General features: G+C 46.3%; 1 protein-coding gene across 4 annotated transcripts in view; it reads left to right on the forward strand.

Annotated features, from left to right (window-relative positions):
• The window catches only part of GCK (glucokinase), a 55,396-nt gene that overhangs the window by 1,308 nt on the left and 34,499 nt on the right, over window positions 1-19,589 (forward strand). For 2 of the 4 annotated variants that reach the window (XM_028708842.2, XM_028708843.2), the window contains exon 1: window positions 2,087-2,971. The exons of the other annotated variants lie outside the window; for them this stretch is intronic. Coding sequence is in view for 1 of the 2 variants with exons in the window: in XM_028708843.2 (XP_028564676.1) it covers window positions 2,927-2,971 (45 nt within the window). In the remaining variant the exon portion in view is untranslated. Of the gene's footprint in view, window positions 1-2,086; window positions 2,972-19,589 lie in introns of those variants that run through there. 4 annotated transcript variants of the gene reach the window in all.

Below are 19,589 nucleotides of genomic sequence, written 5' to 3' on the forward strand. Positions count from 1 at the left end.
GAGAAACGTGGCTCTGTGAAGAGAACAGGGGCCTCCTAACAAGCACCCTTAAGAAACTACAGTTCCCAGAATTCTTTGGCAGATGCTGACTGCTGGAATTGGTCTGGCTCAGGAGGTTCATAGCGGCCGCTGTGTGGACCTAGGCGATTTCCATTGATGCCACTCCTCCTGGACCAAGATACCATTTTTTCCCTTTTCCATTTGAGAACCCTAGAGCAACATTCCATGGCTGTGATGAGGGACTAAGCACATGCAGCGAGAACACAATTTAAAATGTTTTTTTAAAAACTCTGGGGGTAGGCAGCATGGTGAATTCAACTTGCTTCAAGGAAAAGTAGCCTGTTTGCAACTCTTTCATTTACTCTTCCATTCCACCTTTGCCTCTCCTAGGAAAGATTCTAACCACAACCAGAATTATAAGGCAAGCTGGATTTTTTATCGACTTGTCAAGGAGTTTGCCCCACCCAGCTGAAGAGATTTGCCCACATCCTGCAGCCAATCAGCGGCATCCTCTTCCCGAGGCAGAGCTCAGCTGATGCTCCTTCTAGCAAGGAGATTTCCTTAGCATGACGTGGCAGTGGAAGGCGGACAGCCTCCTTTCCATCCCTCGCCTATGATTTCCTACGCATGTCTATAATGTTCCACTGTTTCCATTCGGACTTAGCTTTCTCCCGCCGGGGCTGAGAATTTCAGCCGCCCACCTTCTGAAATGCTTTGACGAGGAGCACTCAGGATCCTTTCTCCATTTCACTTTCTAAAGTTCAAGGCTTGCCACTCATCCTGGATAATACAGGGTTGTCCCCTGTTTCAATGTGAAATGTTACATCTTGTACTGATACAGTTTGTTCTGTATTTCCGCCTCTCTGCCAAGTTAGGGAATGCATGTGTTTGAAAAGGTCTGTGAAAGGTTATGTATTTAAGCTCTGCTAGCAAAGCACAAACAGATTCACACATTCATTTGTATGTGTGTGCGACAAATTCCAGAGGGGCCATTCCGTTAGGCTGCAATAGATTAATAAATAAAAAAATCCCTGTCTCACCCTGGTCATTATTTTGCCACAACAAAGGTGGCAACCTTAAAATGTATTTATTATTATTATTTCATTTATGATTTTCAATTTTATACATTTCAATAATATAACAATCATTTTAACATCTCAAAACTTGACTTCCTTCCCCCTCTTTCTCCGGGTCCTTAAATTTATTTTTAACATTTTCTGCATATCCAAATTAACTTAATTTGCTCATTTATTCATATATACTCTTATAAAATTGCAGGTTATTACAATAATCCTGCTAATGTTCTTATCTGTTTACAGTTTATATGTAAATATTCAATAAACTATTTCCATTCTTTTGTAAAAAGTTTGTTATCTTGATTTTTTATTCTTCCAATAAGTTTCACCATTTCTGCATGTTCTATAAGTTTTTGTATCCATTCTTATTTTGCTGGGACTTCTTCTTTCCATTTTTGGGCAAGTAACATTCTTGCCGCTGTAGTTGAAAGCAACCTTACAATGTAAACCCCTACAATAAGTGCGGGGCAAGACATTTACTCGGTGGGGAAGAGGCTGCAGCTCAGTGAAAGAGCATCTTTTTTTGTGTAGGTGACCCTAGGTCCTCAATATGAAATTTTACATCTTGATCTGACATTAGAAGACAGACCTTTGAGTGCAGGCTTGTAGGAGTTCCTGTGATTGAACCACAGCATCTTTCTCTAGAAACCCAGGTGGGGAGCACCCCTATTCCTTACTTCTCTAGGCCAGGTGGGCCAATGAGGATGAGATATTCGGCAAGGAAATCCTTCTCTCTTAAAACTAAAAGCACAACCAGTCTGTTTCGATGCCTACTAACAAGTACCAGCATGACAGCAATGAATCCCTTGCTCAGGTTGTTCACTGCCATGGTAAATATTCAGAATCAAAGTGATGGCGGGGATGCGGAAAACAGTTTCACCTTGGGAGAAGGAGACACTCTATCCTCTGACACTCCCACTTCTCATTGGTTTCTCCAGGCTGGATATGGAAGCACCTAAATCCCCCCACTTCTCCCTTTTTCTTTTTTTTAAAAACCAGCCTTTCATTCCTTGGAAATGGGTTGCTGTGAACCACCATCACTATGGGAGCAGGACAGGTTGCTAAGCCCTGCAGTGGAGTGGTTGCTGTAGCAGCTGTGAAGTGATAATGTGGCTGTTATGCCCATTCGAATTAAGCCCTATTCCCATGGTAGCAGTATTCCGCATGACAGCTTTAATGGCATGGGCAGGAGGGGCTCTGGTGAGGTGGTAGTGCAACAGGATTTTCACCACCAGTCACCATGGCAATGGAGGGTTAGCCTTGAGACCCCAGGAAGCAGCCTGTGTGGACGCTGGGAAAAAAGAAAAAGGGAGAACGTCACCGGCTGAAAAAGTAAATAAACTGGATGTTGAGTTCAGAAGAGGAGCTGAATTGAGAGGAAGTCGGTGAGAGGCAACAGGATCTGCGCAACGCTCCCATGCGCTGTTACCTGGGCGGAAGGGAAAACTCTCGTTACTGGAACAGGCCTCATTGCTTTGCCTTTGACAAGATGCAGGTTGGCAAAACGGATCCGCACAGGATGGATGTTCCTTCTCGATATACTACCAAGTGAAGCATAAAACAAGTCCAAGGCCAGGAACACCCCATTTCGGGCAGGGAGAAATCCAGACACCAAAGGTAAAGCGGAAGAGGAAGTTTTGTCACGTGCCGAGCAACTTCAAAAGGAGAGGAAGCAACCTTATACATGAAATAAACAAGCTAAGAAAGTGGAATATTCTCAACAGGAAGAACTGCCCTCTCTGCTAAGTTGTCCCAGCAAGAAAGGAGGAGGGAAGGCAAACTGGGCATTGGGCAACTTTGGACTTTGTTGGGGACTGGTCGGAGAGCAGCTGGTGCTGACAGCTGCCCCAATGCTGGATCACAGAACTAGGATGGACAGCTCCAAGAAGGGGAAGGTAATGTTTTACATTTGTCTTCTAGTTTGGGGGAATCTCCTTGGGTGGATGCGAATCCTGCATAGGTTTGGCTGCCCTGCAGAGCATAGTACCGATGTGATGGTTCCCCATGCTGATGATTGCAAAGTCACAACCCAGAAATCGCACATGGAGCAGAAATTCACTGGTGCAATTGTCTTCTGCGATTTGCTGCTCCCCTGGTGTTGCTGCCCAGCAAGCACCCCTTCTTCATTTGCGGCAGCAGGCAAGATCCCCAAGGGGATCCTACAGGCGGGGAAGAGGGTAGAGTATGGGACCACAAAGGAAGCAGGTGGGTGAAGCTGTGGTTGCTTCTTTTTCTTCCTTGGGGAATTTAAAGCCACACACATTCGCTGGAGTGCAACCTTGCAACCCTACCAATGGAGGGCTCCACTGGAGTAAACGAAGAGAGCCACCTTTAAAATGTAAAGTTCAGACTCCAGATCTCTTATCTCCCCGAGACTCGTTTACCTTTCTCCTTCACCCGATTGCTAATTTTGCTGAAGCTTAAAAGTGTACAGTCCAATGTTCCAAGGGGAATTAACCTGATTTTGAGAGCCTCCATTTCTGGGTCTTGCAGCTAAAGTCAATTTCAATGTTTTGCATAGGCACACTTGCAAGCCCAGATCAGTTTGCAGAAAGTAAAAAATGCAGTAGGTCAGTAACCGACGTGCATAATAAAAATCTTAGCTATCGCTGCACCATAACACTAAGAGGTCAACAAAGAACAATTTATTTTAAAAAAACATCAGTGTAAACGACCATCAAGCTTACCAATAGGTCAATTAGGAACACCCTAAAGTAGCCCCCAAACTGATGGCAACAGTACCTTCTCTTGCTTTTATCCCCAGACTCAAAAGGCCACCCCTCCTCCTCAGTTCAGCTGCTCCCTTACGAAAGCTCCCAGGGCAGGAGAGTGAAACACGGCAAGTAGGAGCTGCTTCCCCAGATGTCAAAGACAGGGTGCCTCCAGAGTATCTATTTGTGTATGAGATTCAATCACATACCAGCAAATCCATCTTTCTCAATCAAAGTGGATTTGGTATCCTTGTGCTTACAAAACAATGAATTAAATCTATATAGTTTTTCTGTAAGGAAAGTGAAGGGGAAATGCGCTGGAAGGTGTGGCATGGTGATTGTGCAACATGCCATCATCTAACATCCATGCAAACAAAGAAAGATTAATGTTCCTTAAATAGCTGATACGGAAGTGACCGTGATCTCCTCCTCCTCCTCTCTCTATCACAGGTGGGAAAAACTTTTGGCCATCCAGATGTTGCTGAACTACAATGCCCATCAGCTCATAGCCAGTGGCCAGTGATAATGGGAGCTGCAGTTCAGTGGCATCTGGAGGGCCAGATGTTCCCTAAAAGGTAAAGGTACCCCTGCCCGTACGGGCCAGTCTTGACAGACTCTAGGGTTGTGCGCTCATCTCACTCTATAGGCCGGGAGCCAGCGCTGTCCGCAGACACTTCCGGGTCACGTGGCCAGTGTGACGAAGCTACTCTGGTGAACCAGAGCCGCACACGGAAACGCCGTTTACCTTCCCGCTAGTAAGCGGTCCCTATTTATCTACTTGCACCCGGGGGTGCTTTCGAACTGCTAGGTTGGCAGGCGCTGGGACCAAACTACGGGAGCGCACCCCGCCGCGGGGATTCGAACCGCCGACCATGTGATTGGCAAGTCCTAGGCGCTGAGGTTTTACCCACAGCGCCACCCGCGTCCCTACACCTGCCCAACTACACCTACATGTTCCCTACACCTGCCCAACTACCTTAAAGGCGTTGTCATTTTTAGGGTGTGTTTCTCGTGCAAGATTCATTACATTTAGCCTATTTCGTCTTCCCAACGGTCCTGTAATGTGCCCATTCTAAAAGTGGAAAAACTGAGCCTGAAGGACAAGTGCAACCCTGAGTCTGCTTAGATCCCTGATTTAGATTGGGGATGCAGAATGTCTGGCCCTGCATGCGTTGTGGACCCCAAGTCCCACCACCCTTGACCATTAGCCATGCTGGCTGGGGCTGATGGGAGTTGGACTCCAACAATATCTGGATGGCCTAAGGTCCCCCACCCCTGATATAGATAGCTACGTGCCTAAACCTTTTGTTTAGCAGGCTCAGGATATTACTGGGGAGCAGAAAAGTTCTTAAGTGGTTAGAAAAGATAACAAGAGCATCTGGATCCTTGAACTCCTGTGTTTCTAACAGTACACTGGTATCCTAATCCTCTGCATTTCTACGTAAGACCCCTTGAGATTTAAGGGATTTGCTCCTAGGCAAGCGTCCACAGGATTCTGACCGAAGGCAGTCTGGCCATGTGTCTGATGCTGTTCCTTTTTTACAACAATAACATTGTGTTGCATTTCTAATAAATATTGTTGGATGGAGAAGGAGTTTGTGGCGTGGCATTTCGCTTAGAACTAATTCACAACGGAAAGTTAAGTAGAGAACAGTCTTAGATGTTTGTAGGATCCTGCCCCAAAATAGTTTTCATGCCGCTGTGGTAGAAGAAGGATTAAATAACTCAGGCTATCAATCTTTTTAAAAGAATCTGAATTCCAAGCAGGTGGGGTGGAGGGAGATCTGTCAATTCCAGTTCTTTTGGGTTCTCGTTTTCCAATTTAAAATTCAGCTCTCTACATTCCTGCAGTAATTTGCTCTTTATTTATTTGTTAAACTTCATGAAAAGTCTTCAGTATTTTTCATTGCTTTCTCCAGTTTTTGGAAGCAGTTTTGACTAATGTACACATTGTGCAAGCAATTTCTCCTAATAATTTTGTTGGTGTTGCTTCCACTGGTATAATACATTCACTTTTATTTACTCTTTGCATTTTTTATACGTATTGTTTGGCTGGAGAACAGCATTACAAAATTCAGATGAGTGCAAATTTCAAAGTATGTCTGTGTTTCATTTCATATAATTTCAAAAAGTGCAAATTTTATAGAACTGGCTTCGGATGTAAACCGAGTTGAAATTCTCCCCTCCCCCAGCCTTACTAGATCAATAAAACTGTTCTAGCATTGCAGTCTTAGACATATCTGCATCTTCGATAACAAGCAGAATCCAGCTGAGTCTAATAGGGTTTACTCCTAGGCAAGTGGACATCTGATTGCAACCCAGTTGCACAACCCCAATTCCCTGACCTGTGCCACTAGAGGGGGTTAGGTAAGGCAGCATCCATAGGCAGCTTTGGGGTGGTCCTTTTGCACTGGGCCCTGCATTCCTGGCCTGTCTCCATCAGAGTCAGACCTGTTTAGCCTGTCCTGCAGCCCATTCACTTTGCTTCTGTGCAACAGCTTGAGACTGGTGCAGTCTCAAGGCAAGGCTCTGTCATAAGTAGAAATAGAGGAGAAATTAAAGGTGAACCTACCTAATATGAATTTTCTTAAACACGGTCATCCTTCAAAATTCATGCCCCCAAGTTTTGCAGTGCCAATATAATACATGTAGAAAAACACATATATCTGTGTTTGCACAAAATGCATTACATATGGATAAAATGCATTACATATGGATAAATTATTTTGCGAAAACGTGTATATTAGGAAAAATTGCATACAAAATGTGTGTGTTAGTAGAAAACGGCACTGACGAGACTTAAAAAATAAATAAATCACAATCCGATGTGGAAATGTGGAGAATGGAAGACTGGAGAAACGAGAAACGGATATAAACTGAAATTGACAGATTTGCCCACCCCTAGTTGCAAGCAAAGAATCTTCCTCCTCATGCATGCAAAAGGAAAGTGGTGTGCTTAAGGACTGGATTAAGGTGGCCGATGTTCTGTGGTCCAGATGTTGGGTCCAAATCCTACCAGCCCCTGCCAGCATTGCCAAGGGCCAAGGAGGATGGGAGATGGGTCCAACACCAATCTGCAGAGCACCATGCTGGCTACCCTTGGCTTAGACAGGCTTCCTCAAACTCAGCCCTCCAGATGTTTTGAGACTACAATTCCCGTCATCCCTGGTCCTGCTAGCTAGGGATCATGGGAGTTGTAGGCCAAAAACATCTGGAGGGCTGAGTTTGAGGAAGCCTGGCTTAGAACATTCACTTGTGATTTGCAGAAGGAAACTATGTACCTTTAATGGCTTGGCTGTGCTTTTGCTATGGAGGTGTGCATGAAAATTATCGCATCATCACCTGTACATCTGAGAAACAATCAAGGTGGAAGGGAGATTTTTAGAAGGCCCAACCTCTTCAAGCACTGCTGAGGCATTGAGGTTGCAAAGCCATTATTACTAGTGGCCTTCTATATTCACAACCAGGATAGAAAAAAGACTAGGCTTTGTCCTAACCTTTCAAAGCATGCTCATGGCAGAAACAGGCATTCTAGTAGGGCCAGTGCTCTTCATTAGTCCATAAGAGGCAAAACTACATATTACAGGCAACATGGGGTGCATCTCCATATCCAGTTCTCTCCAGCAACTTTCATGGTCATCCTGTTGTGAAACAATGTGGTGATGTCACAACATGGGGCGAGCATTCCTGAGCATTGCAGTGAAGACATGGGAGTTCCATTCCCAACAATAGCTGCTTCCTGGTCTATGCCTCCCTGCATGTTTGAGTCGCGTTGACCCTGTATGTTTGAGTGGCGTTGATCACTTCTTAATACTGAATCAAGATAAAAGACATTGGCCTGGCCATAGAATAATCCTATAGAGATATTTGGGGAACATACTTGGAATTGTAATATAATACTATTATGAATGAATTTGATTTTTATCCCATCCTTCCTGCAGGAAGCTCAAGGCACACAAAATCTCCCTATGCTCTCATTTTTTTCATAGCAACAACACTATGAGCTAGTTTGGTCTGAGAGAGAGACACAGAGGGCATACTTTCTGTCTCACTCTTTCCAGACAGAGGTCCACACAGAAGTCCAATGTTCAAGCATTGATTTTGTGTGTGTCCTGATTTTTCCTCACTGAGACCTGCTCTTTAAAGCTGAATTGGCGCAAACTTCACTTCAGATTTTTGGATTCAGGGGGAATCGGCAATAACCTGAGGCAGGGGGAGATCACTTAGGGTGATCTCCAGGGGTGAAATCACATGGGAGGTGCCTTGTGGCGGGGCCTCCTTCAAAATTGGCACCAATGTGCTCAGCATTAAGAGAAGTTTGCGAGCACAATTCAAAGTGTTGGTGCTGACCTTTAAGGCCCCAAATGGCCTCGGTCCAGTATATCTGAAGGAGCGTCTCCACCCCCATCGTTCTACCCGGACACTGAGGTCCAGCATCGAGGGCCTTCTGGCGGTTCCCTCTCTGCGAGAAGCCAAGTTACAGGGAACCAGGCAGAGGGCCTTCTCGGTAGTGGCACCTGCCCTGTGGAACACCCTCCCACCAGATGTCAAGGAGAACAACAACTACCAGACTTTTAGAAGACATCTGAAGGCAGCCCTGTTTAGGGAAGCTTTTAATGTGTGATGCATTGCTGTATTTTAATATTTCGTTGGAAGCTGCCCAGAGTGGCTGGGGAAGCCCAGCCAGGTGGGTGGGGTATAAATAATAAATTATTATTAGTAGTACTGCTTAGCTGCCATTCACGTTTCCCATCAATGCCCTGGAGTGAAGGTACCTGAAGGGCACTGAAGGGAATTAAAATGGTGAGGAGACTCAGCAGCCCAGTGTTGATCTACATGCCATTACCTGCTATTACCCACCACCACAAGATGGATCCACCAGGGCCCATAAGCAGGAGATAAGACCATCAATGGCTACTGTTGGAAGCAGTATGACTCTGGGATGCTGGGAATCACAAGTGTGGAGAGCCCTGTTGCATTCAGGTCCTACGTTTGGGCTTCCATAAGCATCTGCTTCGCCACTGTGAGAACAGGATGGGCTACTGGCCTGACGAAGCAGGACTTGGAAGAGGGTAGCCAGGCCCGGCCCTACCATGAGGCAGAGTGGGGCGGCTGCCTCAGGCGGCAAATATTGAAGGGCAGTGAGTGAAGAGAAGTCTTTGTGCTCTATGCAGCTTGCCCTGCACTGACTAAACTAGACAGAGCAGTGGGAGATGTCGAAATAAGATTCCGTGGTCTGCTGAGCTCTTGCACTGGGAACTAGACTGGGAGAAGGCAACTTCTTGCCCTTTGCTTCAGGCAGCAAAATGATGAGGGTACCCACCATTAGATAACACCCTTCAAACCTTGCAGCTTCCCTGCTCTGTCCCCCACAACTTCCCTCTCTCTCCATTGTTTCCTCATATCAATATAGTCTGAGCATAAATTCATTAGAAAGTGCTAGTTTTCCGGTCAGGAAAAAAATATATCAAACTTTGCATCAGAGGTCTCGCTGCATCAGCAATTGCCACCTGGGTGTTTCTGAGCAAACAAAGCAACTGATGTAGAATTTCAAAGCATGCTGCAATGGTTTGAATTCCACAAGGGGAGTTCCTCCCAGTACCATTTGAAAGGCATACAGTTCATGGAGCCGCAACAATAACAGTTATGCAGCCCACAGATTCCTCCAAGAACGTTTCCTTCCTCTCTCCCCTCCCCCTGCACTTTACAGTACAGGTCCCAGTATTGTCTGTGGCTGAGGGATGACATCAAGTATTGCACTGAGTAGCTGAGCCATGCTAGTTAAGTAGAGTAGGCCAAGCACTCAGCCAGAAGGTGATCTTTTAAATATTAACCCTGTAGCATCATGCATGTGGCGCAGAAAGGGCAGTCTGACCAATAAGCCATGGATCCGGTGCAAGGAAGAGGGAATGCTTACTTCTCTGTAGGTAACTGGTTGTGGTGAAGTTTGCCAAAAGTCTGCACAATTTATTTAAATGTTTTAAACTGGACACATTTTGTGCATTGGTGGTGGTGATGGGGAGATTGTTTCTGTCTAGGTGGGAATATGGAGTGGTCCTCGATTTTAAAAATATACACTCTGCAGCATTTTAAGAGCAGAATGAAATGGACACAACTACAATTATGAATAATAAATCAGCTGGAGAGAGAGAAAGCATTCAAAAACCTGAGCAAAGAGCTAGATTTTATATCCGGGTGAAAAGAGCATAGGTGCCTTGCCGCATTTTGGAGGGGAGCGAATTCCGATTGTCCATGCTCTAGGGACCTCCTGCTTGGACTACTGCAATGCGCTCTACTTGGGGCTGCCCTTGAAGGCAGTTTAGAGGCTGCAGCTCATGCAGAACGCAGCTGCTGGGTTGGTACGTGGGGCATGTGTCACTGGTCCTGAAATTGCTGCGCTAGCTGCCCATTTGCGTTGTTAGCACTAGTGTATAAAACCCTTGGGACCCAAAACACGCAGAAGAGTGCCATCCCCTACATTTATTTAATTTGCATGTCACCCTTCATCCAAAGATCACAGGGTGGTTCGCCACATAAAAATGCAGAACGATAATACAAAATGCATAATAAAACCAAAACCAAACCAATGACCCCTACGCCACAAACACAGTTGAATGGCCATAGAATTAATCAGCCAAAGTCCTGGTTATAAATAAATGTTTTTGCCTGGCACCTAAAGATGTATAGTGAAGAAGCCAAGCAAGCTTCCACAAACTGGGAGCCACTTCAGAAAAAGTCTGTTCTTGTGTGGCTGCCCTCTGGACCTCTTGTGGGAGAGGCCACACAAAGAAGGGCCTCAGAGGATTATCTCAGAGTCTGGGTTGGTTCATATGGGGAGAGGCAGTCTCTGAAGTATTGCAGTCCTGAGCCTTTTAATGTTTTTTAGGTGAAAACCAGCACTTTGAATTGGGCCTGGAAAGCCATTGGCAGCCACCACAGTCAGGCTAGGATCGGTGCCTCTTGGGCTTACTGATCAGAAGGTCGGTGGTTCGAATCCCCGCGACGGGATGAGCTCCTGTTGCTCTGTCCCAGCTCCTGCCAACCTAGCAGTTCAAAAGCACACCAGTGCAAGTAGATAGATAGGTACCTCTGTGGCGGGAAGGTAAATGGCATGTCCATGCACTCTGGTTTCCGTCACAGTGTTCTGTGGTGCCAGAAGTGGTTTAGTCCTGCTAGCCACATGACCCAGAAAACTGCCTGTGGACAAACACCAGCTCCCTCGGCCTGAAAGCGAGATGAGTGCCACAACCTCATGGTCGCCTTTGACTGGTCCAGGGGTCCTTTACCCTACCTTTTTACCTAATATGCTCAAACCATCTTGTCCCAGTGAGCAACCTGGCCACCAAATATCCGCCATCATGGGCCCTACAATCAGAAGCTGAGGTTTTAGTAGTGGTGCCACCGCAGGGTCCTAACTTGTTGGCAGTCTTCTGACAGTCATCACAGTGTCGATTCCCCAGATCTTCAGAGCACCCTCCCTGGTGAGGTGTGCCTCTCTGTCTCCTTCATTATTAACATTCAAAAGGAAGTTTAAAACATTCTTGTTCACTCAGGCATTTGGTGGCTGAAAGAGAATGTTCCTGGCAACATTGAAATTAATAACAATGAGGGTATGTGATTGTTGTTGTGTATCTTTTTTTTTATTTTAAAAAAAGCTGTTTAGAACTTCTTACTGTTTTTGGAAGTGTTTTGTGTTTCTAAATATGTGTGTGTGTTTTGCTATAAGTTGTATTGCTTACTGCGTGGTTGCTGGCTAGCATGGGGTCTTGGAGCAGAGACTGTACCGCAGAGCTTTCCCAACTCTTCATGTTGGCGGCACACTTTTCAGACATGCATCATTTCGTGACACAGTAATTCAGTTTTATTAGCAAACTGCAGGCTAAACTAACCCCTTTTAAGAGATACGGACACCTATCACGTGACACACCTGCACACTGCAGCCGACGCACTAACATGTTGTAATACACGGTTTGGAAAGCTCTGCTCTACTGGTTCTCAGACAGGAACAGATCTTCCTCATCACATGTTCCGTGATCCTGGGGCAGATGCCAGAAATTGAAGCTGGGACAGCCCAGGTTCAGCCAAAGCATATGGCCCACCCATGAGCTATGATCTGTCCCCAAAGTACATGAGCTTATTATACTTTAAGCTAATGAAACACTCAGCACAACTTTCCAGCAGCCGGTGAGAGGGGCGGGGTGAAAGGCAGAGAGACCAATTGTAAGTGGAGACAGAGCCAATGACAGGCAGAGCCCATCCTCCTCCTTGCCGAGTTCTGCAAGGGCAATAAAAATAAGAACGAATGCTTAAAGAAACAACCCTCAGATAATCTTACTATCTGGGTGCGGGTGGTGCTGTGGTCTAAACCAGAGCCTTTTGGGCTTGCCGATCAGAAGGTCAGCGGTTCGAATCCCTGCGACGGATTGAGCTCCCGTTGCTCTGTCCCAGCTCCTGCCAACCTAGCAATTCGAAAGCACACCAGTTCAAGTAGATAAATAGGTACCACTGCGGCGGGAAGGTCAATGGCGTTTCTGTGCACTCTGGTTTCTGTCACAGTGTTCCATTGCTCCAGAAGTGGTTTAGTCATGCTGGCCACATGACCTGGAAAGCTGTCTGTGGACCACCACCGGCTCCCTCAGCCTGAAAGCAAAATGAGCACTGCAACCCCATAGTCGCCTTTGAGTGGACTTAACCGTCCAGGGGTCCTTTACCTTTTTACCTTTTACTATTAGAAGATCATCTTAGGTCAGGTGTGGGGAACTTTTGGCCCTGCAGATATTGCTCAACTATGACTCCCATCATCCCAGGCAATTTCCATGCTTGCTGCAGCTCATGGGAGTTGTAGTTTAGTAACATCTGGTGGTCCAAAGGTTCCCCACGCTTGTCTTAACTGGAGATGCCAAGGACTGAACCTGGGACTAGTATTGCAGACTAAGTATAGGCAATACTACAAAGCTCTGTTATTAAGCTGTGTCTCCCTACCGTCCCAATAAGTCTCTGCACTTTCCTCCATATCCTTTGTCCAGCCTCTCAGTCCAGTTCCTCCCTCCCCCGCCCCGCAAAATAACTCACATTCCTATCCTGCTGAGCTCTGCATGAAAGAAGAGCCCATGTTGATCTTACGTTTTTCACAGCCGTGGGTTCCCCCACTCTTCCTTCACGTTGACAGTAATAGAGAAAGGCTTTGCAATTAAATAAAGAAAACTAAAAGCAGTTTATTGAACTGTGTGCTAATGGAGGCAGTCAAAGTGCCCTACTTGCAGGGTGTCTACAGCCTCAACATAAATATATTTCCTATGAGCCAGCAGCTTTGCTCAAATGGACGCTGCAAAACTTCTTGGTAGCCAGGCAGGTACTATAGAGGCTATAGGGGGCCTCTTGAAGGCCTTATGGTATTTGTCTTAAAGCTGATTGATTCTCTAATCGACCACTCTTTCCCTTACTCTCCATTTCCAGCTTGTTTTTTTTTTTTTTTTTATAAATAACAACCTAGTTATTGCTTAAACTAAGATTTGTATTTCCTTCACAGACCTACAATTTTCAGATGCCCCTGAGAAAGAGGGTTTGGTTGTTAAACCACTCTGAAAACTGTAACTCTGTGAGGGGAATCGGGGCCTCCTAACAGTTCTCAGTACCCTTAACAAACTGCAGCTCCCAGGACTGTCAAAAGCAGTACAAGAGTGCTTTAAATGTGTCGTGTGGAAGTGACCATTGTTGCAAAAAACGGCATTTTCAGAATTTGAGTAGCTCTTTAAAAGGGACAGGAAAGAGAGAAACAGAGGGGAAGAAAAGAGCAGACCCCCCTAATCCCTGCCTGAAAGTATAACAATGTCAGATCATTTCAACAAAACTCTTTCAATCCCTTTCTTTGGCTGAAACTACACATATATAAAAAAACACTCTGAATGTTGTTGTTTTTTAAAAAATATATATGGAATTTGCCATTAGCTCACCACCACCACCTAGTGTCACATTTGTGTAATGCACTTAAAACACTCCTACCCTGGGTCTATTTTGATAGACAAATGTACTGTTACACATCACCCCAATCTCCACAGCAGGGTGAGTTTCCAGGGTCTGGGTTCCCTTTTGGTAATTAGGTACAGCAGAGACTGCAGTGTCTTTATGATATATGGTTCATATCCACAACCTGAGTCTACCGTGGAGGGATTTCCAACATTCACATCTCTCTGGAGCAGCGGGTATAGATGTACAAACAGAGGAACTAGAGGAACCAGCCTTTGTTGCTGCCTGCTCCAACCAGCCCGCCTAGAGTTCTGCTGCCCCCCCCCTTTCCCCTTCTCAAACCTCCTGCAAAACACCACCATTTTCATTCAGCCTATGACAAACTGTTTCTTTCCCTGCCCACTGACACACACACACCTCTCTGTCTCCCCCAGTCTTTGCCCTGGCCACCACAATCTTTGGTTCCTCTTACGGACTTACCTCCCACGCCATGCCCCGGTCCGGAAACAAGTTTAGACGGCATTTTACACTGTTAACTCCAATGTCTGCCAACACGTCTTAATTCTCAAAGCACTGATTAAACCCCAGCACCCAGGAATCTGGAGGGGGTCAGGGCACCCACAAACCTGTAACGGTATAGACGACAAGCACCCCACTTTCAGATCCCTTTCAGATCCCTAAGCGTGCACTGAGGATGCTGTTATGTGCTGAGTTGAATAGGATCCAAAAGGCAGCAGTCTGATTGGTCCTAGAACAATAGGATCCAAAAGGCAGCAGTCTGATTGGTCCTAGAACAATAGGATTCAGAATGCAGCAGTCTGATTGGTCCTAGAACAATGCAGCAGTATGATTGGTTGGCAGGAACTACCCAATCATGCTCCAGATAGAAGTGAATCCACAACCTGATTGGCTTACAGTAGAATTCCGGAATTAGCCAATCATGTGCAGCCCATTGTGTAAATAATGTATATAAAGCAGATACTTTGAGGGGACATTCATTCATTCCTCCTCACCACTATGAGCTGAATAAAGAGCATGAAATCACTTTGCAACTCTGAGTATATTTCAGATGCCAACGAGGATTTCTCTCGTTGGGAAATACCGAAGTGATTTTAGATATCCCCTGGAATTAGTGATGATGAGTAAGCCAATGCGACTGCAGTCCTATATTCACTTAACTAGCTAGGAATGTCCCACTGAACATTTGAGTAGACACATGCAGGATTGTATGACACATACATACAGTCAGTGAGTCAGCCAGGTCTAGGCATCATGATATAGATTATGATTTTTTTTTTAAGGCATAAAGGTACATTAGGATAACTTAAAAGTATGGGTGTAAGAAGCTGTTATGTATGAGGTCAGACTATTTTGTCCACCTCATTGGTGCCTCTGGCTGGCAATGACTCTTCAAAGGTCTCTGCCATAGGTGTCTGCAATCCTTTACTGGTGAGTGATGCTGGGACCTTCTGCACCCAAAGGATGTGCTCTTCCAGGGAACTATGGCCTTTCCCCAGAAGGAAAAGCAGGCAGGGCAGGACATCCTGTAGATGTTGTTGGACTCCTTCGTCCCCAGTCATAGAATCATAGAATCATAGAGTTGGAATAGACCACAAGGGCCATCGAGTCCAACCCCCTGCCAAGCAGGAAACACCATCAGAGCACTCCTGACATATGGTTGTCAAGCCTCTGCTTAAAGACCTCCAAAGAAGGAGACTCCACCACACTCCTTGGCAGCAAATTCCACTTTCGAACAGCTCTTACTGTCAGGAAGTTCTTCCTAATGTTTAGGTGGAATCTTCTTTCTTGTAGTTTGGATCCATTGCTCCGTGTCCGCTTCTCTGGAGCAGCAGAAAACAACCTTTCTCCCTCCTCTATGTGACATCCTTTTATATATTTGAACATGACTATCATATCACCCCTTAACCTCCTCATCTCCAGGCTAAACATGCCCAGCTCCCTTAGCCGTTCCTCATAAGGCATCGTTTCCAGGCCTTTGACCATTTTGGTTGCCTTATGTCATATGCCCTATGGCAGCTGTGGTCCAGCAACCTCTGGAGAGCAGAGGTTCCTCATCCCTGGAATAGGGGGAAAGCCTTGGCTAAATAATGTGGACATTAATTCCATTGCTTCTCTCATGCTAAACGAATGCTCTGCCACTTGAGCACGGTTACTTCAGGGGTAACCGTGCCCCTGAAGGACCAGATGCGCAGCCTGGGAGTCATTCTGGACTCACAGCTGTCCATGGAGGCACAGGTTAATTCTGTGTCCAGGGCGGCTGTCTACCAGCTCCACCTGGTACGCAGGCTGAGACCCTACCTGCCCGCGGACTGTCTCGCCAGAGTGGTGCATGCTCTAGTTAACTCCCACTTGGACTACTGCAATGCGCTCTACCTGGGGCTTTGAAGGTGACCCGGAAACTGCAATTAATCCAGAATGCGGCAGCTAGACTGGTGACTGGGAGTGGCCGCCGGGACCACATAACACCGGTTCTGAGAGATCTGCATTGGCTCCCAGTATGTTTCCGAGCACAATTCAAAGTGTTAGTGCTGACCTTTAAAGCCCTAAACGGCCTCGGTCCTGTATACCTGAAGGAGCGTCTCCACCCCCATCGTTCAGCCCAGACACTGAGATCCAGCACCGAGGGTCTTCTGGTGGTTCCCTCATTGCGAGAAGTGAGGTTACAGGGAACCAGGCAGAGGGCCTTCTCGGTAGTGGTGCCCACCCTGTGGAACACTCTCCCTTCAGATGTGAAGGAAATAAGCAGCTATCCTATCTTCAAAAGACATCTTTTGCGGGCTAGGGACAAAGGTGAGAGCTGTTTCCTAGTTCTGCTGGATCTCTCAGCGGCGTTTGATACCATCGACCATAACATCCTTCTGGACCGTCTTCAGGGGCTGGGAGCTGGAGGCACTGTTATACAGTGGTTCCGCTCCTTCCTCCTGGGCCGGGTTCAGAAAGTGGTGGTGGGGGATGAGTGTTCAGACCCCTGGGCCCTCACTTGTGGGGTGCCTCAGGGTTCGGTCCTTTCCCCCATGCTCTTCAACATCTACATGAAGCCGCTGGGAGAGATCATCAGGGGATTTGGGCTGGGTGTTCATCAGTATGCGGATGATACCCAGCTCTACCTCTCTTTTAAATCAGAACCAGTGAAGGCAGTGAAGGTCCTGTGTGAGTGCCTGGAGGCGGTTGGAGGTTGGATGGCGGCTAACAGATTGAGGTTGAATCCTGACAAGACAGAAGTACTGTTTTTGGGGGACAGGACGCGGGCAGGTGTGGAGGATTCCCTGGTCCTGAACGGGGTAACTGTGCCCCGAAGGACCAGGTGTGCAGCCTGGGAGTCATTCTGGACTCACAGCTGTCCATGGAGGCACAGGTCAAATCTGTGTCCAGGGCAGCTGTTTACCAGCTCCATCTGGTACGTAGGCTGAGACCCTATCTGCCTGCAGACTGTCTCACCAGAGAGGTACATGCTCTGGTTATCTCCCGCTTGGACTACTGCAATGCACTCTACGTGGGGCTACCTTTGAAGGTGACTCGGAAACTACAACTAATCCAGAATGCGGCAGCTAGACTGGTGACTGGGGGCGGCCGCCGAGACCATATAACCCCGGTCTTGAAGGACCTACATTGGCTCCCAGTACGTTTCCGAGCACAATTCAAAGTGTTGGTGCTGACCTTTAAAGCCCTAAACGGCCTCGGTCCAGTATACCTGAAGGAGCGTCTCCACCCCCATCATTCTGCCCGGATGCTGAGGTCCAGCGCCGAGGGTCTTCTGGCTGTTCCCTCATTGCGAGAAGCAAAGCTACAGGGAACCAGGCAGAGGGCCTTCTCGGTAGTGGCGCCCGCCCTGTGGAACGCCCTTCCAGCAGATGTCAAAGCGATAAACAACTACCTGACATTCAGAAGACATCTTAAGGCAGCCCTGTTCAGGGAAGTTTTTAACGTGTGATATTTTACTGTATTTGTGGTTTTTATGGAAGCCGCCCAGAGTGGCTGGGGAGGCCCAGCCAGATGGGCGGGGTATAAATAATAAATTATTATTATTATCTGAAGGCAGCCCTCTTTAGGGAAGCTTTTAATGTTTAACAGACCACTGTATTTTAATACTTTGTTGGAAGCAGCTCAGAGTGGCTGGGGAAACTCAGCCAGATGGGCGGGGTATAAATAAATTGTTGTTGTTGTTGTTGTTGTTGTTGTTGTTGTTGTTGTTGTTGTTGTTGTTGTTGTTGTTATTTACAATGGACCTCTGTTTTACATTTTAGATGCAAGCTTTGTCATTAGCTAGCACTGGGGACTTGGGCTGGATTGTCCTGCGATCTCTAATTCCATGCGCCGGCAGTAGTTCTCGGTCACGCCATTATGGCATAGCCTCATCTGCTTACCGGCAGAAAGCTGCAGCGATGAGAACAGCAATGATATCACAGCTGGAGATCTGCAAATAGCTGGAATGAAACTGACCAAGTTAAAATCCATTAACACATTTAGACTCACACCTGGCTGGCTGCTCTCCAGCACAGCTGCGCTACTCAAAGAGAAAGGTTTGCCTCTGGAGCCTTCCCCCAACATCCAGGGAAGGGTTGGTTCATTAGCTTAAAGGAGTCATGTCAAAGGCACAAGTGAGCACTCAGGAATCTGTTTGTCTTGGGGAGCACATTCAAAACACTACCAAACCCTTTGTCACGTCAATGCAAAACTGATGACAACACAAACAACAGGCTGTGTGTAGCTATATGAATCTTTTTAAATGCGATTCAACATATGTGGAATTCTTATATCAATCTTGTAGTCAGTCATCCATTATGACTGAATCCATTATGTTCCAGGTCCCTGATATACAAGAATACGAGTATGCACGGCTGACAAAGCTTGTTTGGTTGAAACAAGGAATTATCCTGGAATCCTTGTACAGTGGTACCTCAGGTTACATACGCTTTAGGTTACACACTCCGCTAACCCAGAAATAGTGCTTCAGGTTAAGAACTTTGCTTCAGGATGAGAACAGAAATCGGGCTCCAGTGGCATGGCAGCAGCGGGAGGCCCCATTAGCTAAAGTGGTGCTTCAGGTTAAGAACAGTTTCAGGTTAAGTACGGGCCTCCGGAACGAATTAAGTACTTAACCCGAGGTACCACTGTATTATTTTCTGCATGTGCCGTTCTTCCAAGTTTTTCGTCTGATACCTCCATACAAGGAACGCTAGAATTCCTAAAAACATCTTCACATGGAACACTCCAAGATTGATGCAGTGGTACCTCGGGTTAAGAACTTAATTCATTCTGGAGGTCCGTTCTTAACCTGAAACTGTTCTTAACTTGAGGTACCACTTTAGCTAATGGGGTCTCCTGCTGCCACCAGGCCGCTGCTGCGTGATTTCTGTTCTCATCCTGAAGCAAAGTTCTTAACCCGAGGTACTATTTCTGGGTTAGCAGAGTCTGTAACCTGAAGTTTCTGTAACCTGAAGCGTCTGTAACCCGAGGTACCACTGTATAAGAATTCCACACAGTGGATATAGCCAATATAAGAACTGAATAGATTGTATATCCTGATCAATCTGCTGGACTTTTAATTTCTCATAATATGTTTCGTTTATATGATAAATTGGTCTATAGAACCATATATTTTGATATGATATGCTGAATCGCATTTAAAAAGTTATATAGTTATATAGTTACACACAGCCTGTTACATTGTTTGTGTTGTTATCTCTCTTGGGGAGCAGCTGTTATGAACCATGGCCTATCAGCCTAGGAGTCCAGTGTCATAAAGTATACCAGGAGCTACCGTATTTTTCGCTCTATAGGATGCACCGGACCATAGAAGGGGGAGAGCAGGGGA

This window comes from Podarcis muralis, chromosome 15 (assembly GCF_964188315.1).
Source record: "Podarcis muralis chromosome 15, rPodMur119.hap1.1, whole genome shotgun sequence".
In the NCBI taxonomy this organism is placed as follows: domain Eukaryota; kingdom Metazoa; phylum Chordata; class Lepidosauria; order Squamata; family Lacertidae; genus Podarcis; species Podarcis muralis.